The 8,351-nt window shown below is 43.0% G+C and overlaps 1 protein-coding gene across 1 annotated transcript in view; it reads right to left on the bottom strand.

The window, feature by feature from the left end:
- Positions 1-1,361: 1,361 nt before the first annotated feature.
- The window catches only part of EAF2 (ELL associated factor 2), a 222,075-nt gene continuing 215,085 nt past the window's right edge, over positions 1,362-8,351 (bottom strand). The window contains exon 6 of the mRNA XM_078682450.1: positions 1,362-2,322. Coding sequence (XP_078538576.1) covers positions 2,276-2,322 — 47 coding nt within the window. The 3' untranslated portion in view covers positions 1,362-2,275. The remainder of the gene's footprint in view (positions 2,323-8,351) is intronic.

Raw genomic sequence — 8,351 nt, 5'->3', positions numbered from 1 at the left:
ATGTAGCCAGCGGCCGGACAACAGCACTTCCATTAGAGGTTGAAGAGAAACACAAAAGTAGTCAAACTGGAGATTAGCATGAACTACATTTTTGTTGAAATTAAGCGGGGCACCTAAGTGTTTCCCAATGTGTACATACCTGGTAGCGTACACGTTTGGAAAGACTTCGGTCTTTTGACCAACGGATACCTTCTCCTGATAAAGGGCTTGTCCCGAAATGCATTCAGATTGGTTTAACAAAATGAAATACTAATTTACGTTTCAGTGTGTGACTACTTAACACAATGAGCAGGAATTATGAAATACTGATCAAATAAAGGATTTCATTTAAAAATCAAGATGATATGAACGAACATTAATTATTGAATGTAATTTACTCACGAGTGCCAGTGGGGACATTGCACTTGTTCAAGACAACCTAGACTGTACATAATCATGGTTTAGTCATGGTGTGGGACGCTCTAGTGCATTAGGGTAAACATATTTCACAAACTCCAAACAGTGCTCCTGAAAGAAACTACCCCAGCAGGGAACCGTGTGTGCACCCTCAGCCTGGAGGGTCCTCCTTGTGCTCCACGGGGGAGGTGCTATATGCAGGCTTTAAAACTTAATGCAATGACCATTAATGTAGTTAGATTGTCCAGCACCTAACAGCGCTGGACAGTGGACGAATTCCAAGTTCTGAGCATTTCTCACTCTGTGTAATGAGAAATTCTTGAGGGGCAGGACAGTCTACCTATGTTTCACCATAACTTTTTTTTTAATTGGGGGTAGGTGGATGCGAAACCAGTGGGAACGGGAGGAACTACCCTAAATTTCACATCGGTTTACCACTAGATTTAAGTGGCGTTTGGATTTGTAATCAGGAGATAAGACTGACAGAAGTTGGGAATTCAAGCAGGAGACAAAGGTTGAAAAGCAACATATTAGACAGGCAGAAAGTGCTAACATGGCAGTAGCAACATACTTTGCCCTCTCCATGTAACAAGGAACCTCGTAAAATCCAGGCACAAAAGCAAGTATCTCTTATGCTACAGAGACAACGGACCCTTTAAAGCATCCTAGATCACCAGCAGAAGTGATGCTGCACCTCATGATTTTAAGACTCATTACAAGCAACACGTTCAAAGGGATAAATGCACTTATAATTATAAACAAAATTTGCCTTGATGGAAGGCAATGGCTATTTTTAGTGAAACGCATTCTACTCTTTTGGTGCTTTATCCATTTTCTCGCACACATTTACGTAAACCTTCAGGATGGAAATTTTCTTTAAATATTGAAGGGCGGCGTTTAGGCTTTAAGAGCGTCAAGTTCTACACAACAGTACAAACAAATGTCAATGCGAGGACAGACACGTATTAAAATCATAAATATTTGCTTTATTAAGGCATCATGTGCCTGCCCCCAGGGAGATGTATTGCATTTTCTGTGTGGATTATTGCCAATACTTTATTGTGCAGTGAAAAGCAGCAAAATGGTAACTAAAACACAAATAACGGTCGGTGAATAACTAAAGGATGAGCAATTACTAAGGCAACCGAAACTGGGTGCTTCGATGAATAAGAAAGAAAAAGGTAAAACAGAACAAAATACGTAAGATGGGGTGTTGTGTTGGTCTTGAGGAGTTCAGTGCTACAGTGAAGTGGTGCTCTTTGCACGTAACTTGTTAGGCTTTAGGACGGAATGAAGGACCAGAGACATCAAGCCAATGCACAAAGGGTACAGAATATAAATGAACAAGACACCAAAAGAAAACCAGTCACAAAACAGGAGCTGTAAATAAAGCAGTCTAGCACATAACATTTCATCACAGAAGGTATTTTGAATAGGGCGTTGATACCCATATAACACAATCCACTCCAGATTTCAGATGAATTCATTAACTAGACCAACCCCAGGAGAGTACTTCATATCTACACCGAATAAAGAAATATTTAAGCACGCTGAAAGTCATCCATTCCGTAATTCCACTGCTTAGTAGTCAAATGATCATAGACCAAATTATAAGTACAGAAGTTAGCATGTAATGCATATCCGAATCGGACTGTAAACAGAATAAAGCAGTTAATTACAAAATCGTCCAGTTAATTGTAACACTTAGTTGTATCACTGATGCGATATGATCAGTGAAAATTAAATAACAGGGTCAAAGATCTTTATTACCAAACCTTTGAAGAAAAAAACAGTCCTCCAAATGGATTTTAGTGCAAAATAGATGGCAACAGCATTAACGATTGAGATGGTACAATACACGGTGGACCAGAAACTGTGATTAGTCATCACTGTCACTTCCAGATTCACTCAGTTGCAAGTCATTTCCTAAAAAAAGGAAAACAGTTTGTGGTTATAAAGTGAAATGCAGCAAGGGAACTCAAAAATCTATAGATTTGGTCTAAAGGGAACCATACTTTCTAACACCCAGTAATACGTATTTGTTACTATAAAAAGTTGTACTGTCAGATTACATCATGGTGGCGACTGTATCTTAACCCAGGATGCATAGTGAAGTAACATGTTACTTGCCTTTAATACTCATGTACTACCTAGAACTGACACCCATTCGTGCAGGCTGATCAGATGTTCAATAGCAATATATCAAAAGATGAGAGAACATTTGCAGAGCATAAAAGATTTACAAACTCCAAGTCCAGAATATGTCCAAGCCTTTCTGCAAGACATCCCATGCCACTCTGTTACCATAAGAAAACAGGATGGTGTTTAAAAATAAAGGTCATACAAAAAAAAAAAAAAAAAAAAAGAACAATTTCAAAGGTTTATAGGTTTCAACTATGAAGAGTATTATCTATTGCCTGCTTTTCCCCGGGATGGCCGCCGTGAGACTTTTTTAAGCCATACCAAATGCCATTCAAAGACCTTACAGATGCCACGTAGGCATAGTTTTACTTAAAGCACAAGAAAATGTACTAAAAGAAGAGGCCACCAATATCCAAGCATCTGTGACAGCTATCTTTACATTTTCTTATGCTTTACCAACACCTATTCAAACATGTCCTCCAAGCGTGCACATGCAAACATAGCAGTCATCTTTCTACTTTCTTTTTCATTTACCAATCCAGAATCAAGCTCTGCGGTTAACTGTGTGCTGTACTTGCAGTCCAAGGCGGTGTGGGAAAGACACCTGTAGTAGTCCAGCTCTTGCAGCAGCTCCTGCCTAGTCAAAGTGGGCGCTGCAGCCTTGCAATGAACATGCCTTGGCATTCTAAGTGCGTAAGCTTAGGCACTTCTTTTTTTCAACAAAATCTTTTTTTTTTTTTTTTTTTTAAACCAACCCAATGTGGTACATTTGGAAGAGAATTAATCACACTCTTGAAAATATTCCCTCACCTATAATGTGTACCTTCCAATTATAGATTGGGCCAAGAGGACTACAATTGAAGGAGCGTAAAAATAACCCCATCCCCCACATCGAGTGAACCCCGGCTGAGGTGTTAGATGTCATGTTCCATAACTAATGGATACTGTTTTGGACACGTCATATGTGTCTTTCTTTGAATATATTTAAGGTGAGTGACCATAGATAGGTCCCTCCGAGTTGAATTGGGGTTTTTTAAACAAGGATTAGCTGCCATCAACCACACAACATTAATATAGGGAATTTATCTCCTTTTAGACTGCCATTTGGTCTGGTTTAGTCCAGAGGAAGACCTGCCATGATGTATAGTCAATAACTCTTGAACACAGGGTCGAAACGTTGACATTACGTTATGTCCAATGTTAGCTATTCTTGGAATATGTACAGAAGATACAAGGATACACTGAACAAAACATGTTTGGGACATTTTGATTATATGTGGTTCCAAGGTCTCATGTTTGTGTATGTGATCACTGGGAGATTTTTGATTTTCACGATTTATATGTTATTGTGATGTATTGCTCTTTATGTTCTCCGGACAGACGTTGAAAAGAGAATTATGAAAAGAGATAGATGTACAAATTTTGACATATGAAGAATAATATATTTAAAACAAGTTAAGGGTTGTGTTGTGTCAGTGGTTTTTAGATGTCATTTTCTTGAAAGATTTGTGTTATTTGAGTCAGGAGAATTTTCACACATTTTAGGGATCATTTATAGGCCCTTTTAGTATTTAATGTTTAATGAAAAACATTATTTTGCAATTCCCTTTGAGATTCTGTTTTAGCTTATAAAGGTATAACCAGGTTCTGAGGGATTCAGGGTAACCCCACTATATTTAACGGTCTTCAATGTTGGCAGGGATGGCACCAGTCTCTCAGTCACGGCGGGCCGGTGATCTGGGTCCAAGCTTATATTTGCAGAAGTCTTGATGAGGTGTATGACCAGACCCTTTCATGAAGACTGGGGGACCCCTTCCACACACATGGCACTCCTGGCTAACTGTCTTTGCAATCTCTTGCACTCAATAGGCTTATTAGCGTGCTAGAAATACGCTGAGTTTCTCCTCCTGGACAGGCTTTCCTCCTGAAGGGCCAGGAACACTCCCCCCCTCTCTTACGAGGCACGTAAGCTTTTAGGCTGCACCTCAGCTTCTCAATATGAAAGTGCAGATTTCAGATTATGTCTTCTCACCTTTGGGAGAGTGACTGTTAAGTAGACATCAGTCCTGCTCACACAACCATCCTTAGAAAACCCTGCATAGCACTCCTTTCTTGGTCAGGAAAAACTGGAACAAAGCAGAGTGGTTTGGATCCCACTTTTTTACAGATGGGTTTCAGAAATGGTCAGGGGTGCTTGTCTTTCAAATGTAATTTTCTAGCTTTTCAGGACAAAGGAACAGGCCCTGCCTAAAATAGTCACATTGAACAACAGAAACTGCAGCTCTACCCCCCACCCCCTTTAACATTTCCCAAACAGCAATGCTCAGGAAGAATTCATTAATCAGCAGCCTTGTACTATAAGGACCTCATGACATTACTAAGGGGAGCACTAAAAAGGAGGATTAATGTCTAGGAGTAAAAGAGTCATTAAAAACATGAATATTGAGAAGTACACATTTTTTCTCTGCCCCCGCCTCACCTCTCAACTCAACTCATGGACCAGTCGAATGTCACCTTAATCCTCGGCAGGGGTGGAAAACAGCAAAATGGAATCCCAAGGTCAGGCATATTATTGTCTTTAACTTAGCTTGACCAAACTGTCTATATGACTCAACTACACTCTTACAAGATCCCTCTAGAGTACATCAAAGTGGAACACTGCACTAAAAAGTCCCTTAAGCTACCTGGGACATACAGCATATTTAGGACTACTTTTTCCCAAGAGAATTGTTCTTACATGTACAACACTCTAAACTACAAGACACAAAGCATGGATAGGTAGAGGTTTTAGAAACCTTCATACTTTAAAAATGCCAAAAAGCCCCTCGGACTTCCTTAAATCAATCCGCTTAAGTCCATTTCTTCGTCACTGAATTAGCATTCAGAACAAAAGGTGTGCAGGATTCAGGCACAGTTTAATGTACACAAACACATTTAAATGGCAACAACATGCATTGTATTGCTAGACAACGGCCGCCTACCTAAAACCAGATATTCTGAATATCATGTTTTAGGCTCAGAAGTTAATGCCAGATAAGAAATAATACATAAAACAATCCATCAAGTATTACCCCAACCTTACTGCATAAACTGCATATTAAAAATCTAGAAAATGAAGGGACAAACAGCCAGATAAGCAGCAGCCAAGGAAAGCTGAAAACAGATGAGCAGCATCCTTATCCCATTCATGTGTTTCACTAGCACATGCTCCAGAGCTTCATTTCTTGGGGCTGTAATTCAGAATAAATACTATGGAAGTTTCGATACTGACCTATTGTCAAAGAACTCAAGAATGTATAGTTTGCGACATCAAAGAAGATTCCTACAGTGCAATGACTAACTGCATTTTGCATCACAGAATCTTGACTATTTATTAAGTGTTCCGGGGTCCACTCTTCTAGACCAGGAAATCCTGGAGAACAGAACGTGCAAAGTGACCGTCCCTCCTCACTTCGGAATCCAAGCAATAATGCTTCGCGAAAGTGTGGAGGGAAGACCAAGTTGCGGCTCTACAAATATCCTCTACAGGAACACCTCTAGCCAATGCTGAGGTTGAAGACTTAGCTCTTGTAGAATGAGCCCTTATACCCTCCGGTGGTTCCTTACCGGCCAAAGAGTAGCAGATCTTTATACAGAGGACGATCCATCTCGACAAGATTCTTTTATGGACTGCTCTTCCTTTCTTGCAGCCAGCAAACCCAATGAAGAGCTGGTCATCCAAACGAAAGTCTTTAGATCTGTCCAAGTAAAAGGACGTCGCCCTTTTGGGATCCAGACGGTGCAACCTCTCCTCATCCTTAGAAGGGTGTGGGGGAGGATAAAAGGTAGGGAGGGTAATGGATTGACCAAGGTGGAAAGGAGTCACCACCTTAGGCAGAAAAGCAGCCCTGGTCCTAAGAACCATTCGATCAGCATGAATGGTCAAGAAAGGGGGCTTGGAACTAAGAGCTTGAAGCTCACTTACTCTCCTTGCCGAGGTAATTGCAACGAGAAGACTGTTTTAAGAGTCAGAAGCCTCATAGGACATTTGTGAAGAGGCTCAAAGGGAGCACCCATTAAAAAGGTCAATACAAGATTTAAGTCGCACTGAGGCACAATAAAAGGAGTAGGAGGGAACTTATTTGTGAGGCCCTTCAAAAACCTTAAAACCACAGGAGATTTAAAAAGAGATGGCTGGTCAGGCAAACAAAGAAATGCCGATAGTGCTGAAAGATAGCCCTTCACTGTGGCAACAGCAAGCCCCTGTTGCGCCAGAGAAAGGGCAAACTGTAGAACATCAGACAAATGGGCTCCCAAAGGGTCAATAGATTTTTCCCCACACCACGTGACAAATTTCGACCATCTATATGAATAAATGGACTTAGTGGAGTCACGCCTGGCTGACAAGATGACATCCACAACGTCAGGCGGGAGGGAAAAAGAATTCAGGTTGCCCCGTTCAATCTCCAGGCATGAAGGTGTAATGTCTGGAGGTGGGGGTGTAGAACTGCCCCTCCATCTGAGAGAGGAGGCCTGCCCTGAAAGGGAGACGGAGCGGCGGGTGAGGGGAGAGGTGGAGAAGATCTGTATACCATACCCTTCTTGGCCAGTCCGGGGCAACCAATATGACTTGGGCCTGGTCTTAGCGAATCTTCCTCAGAACCCAAGGAATCAAGGGTATGGGAGGAAACGCGTAAAGGAGTTGATTTCCCCAACTCAAAATGAACGCGTCCCCCAAGGCTCCTTGCATCGGATACTGGAGACTGCAGAATGACAGGCAGTGAGCATTCTTGCGAGTGGCGAACAGGTCCACCCGAGGAGTCCCCCACATCTGAAGGATGTCGTGAACCACCTCCGGGTGAAGCCTCCACTCGTGGTCGGCAGAGAACTGCCGACTGAGACTGTCTGCACGAACGTTCAGAACTCCGGCCAGATGATTTGCCATCAGACAAATCTGATGGTCCTCAACCCAGGACCAGAGACGCAGAGCCTCTCTGCAGAGATACTGCGACCCCACTCCTCCCTGTTTGTTGATGTACCACATCGCAGTCGTGTTGTCCGTCAGGACCTGGACCGAACGACCGCGAAGGGAGGGGAGGAAGGCCTTGAGCGCCAAATGTTTCAGCCGCAATTCTAGAAGGTTGATGTTAAGCAACCTTTCCTCTGGAGACCAAAGACCTTTGATCTCCAGATCCCTCAGATGAGCACCCCACCCTAGAGTGGATGCATCCGTTATCACTGTGGTCACCGGAGGAGGCAACTGAAAAGGTTTCCCCTGAGACAGGTTACCTTCCACGCCCCACCAAGACAGATCCGCCGAAGCTTCTCTGGAGACCCTCACTGACTCCCTGAGATCTCCGTTGTGCTGATACCACTGCCTGCGGAGGCACCACTGGAGCGCCCTCATGTGCCAGCGTGCATGGTTGACCAACAGAATGCATGAAGCCATCAGACCGAGCAGGCGAAGGACTTTCAGGACTGGAACGACCGCTCCATTGTAAAATAAAGGAATCATTTCCTGTATGTCGTGAATCCTTGGAGGAGGAGGGAATGCACGACATACAGTTGTGTCCAGTACAGCACCTATGAGCAGGTTGCGCTGGGAGGGCACCAGGTGAGATTTGGGCACATTTATCGAAAAACCCAACCTGTACAACAACTGGGTTGTCTCTTGCAGATGATGCAGCACCTTCTCCGGCGACTCCGCTTTGATCAGCCAGTCATCCAGATACGGGAATACAGGTATCCCCGACCACCTGAGATGTGCTGCCACCACTGCCATCACCTTGGTGAAGACTCGAGGCGCAGTAGTAAGCCCAAATGGAAGGACCGCA

The sequence above is a fragment of the Lissotriton helveticus genome, chromosome 3_1 (genome assembly GCF_964261635.1).
Source record: "Lissotriton helveticus chromosome 3_1, aLisHel1.1, whole genome shotgun sequence".
Taxonomy (NCBI): domain Eukaryota; kingdom Metazoa; phylum Chordata; class Amphibia; order Caudata; family Salamandridae; genus Lissotriton; species Lissotriton helveticus.
Note: the sequence above shows the minus strand (reverse complement) of the source record. Positions and strands in the feature narration are given on the sequence as shown.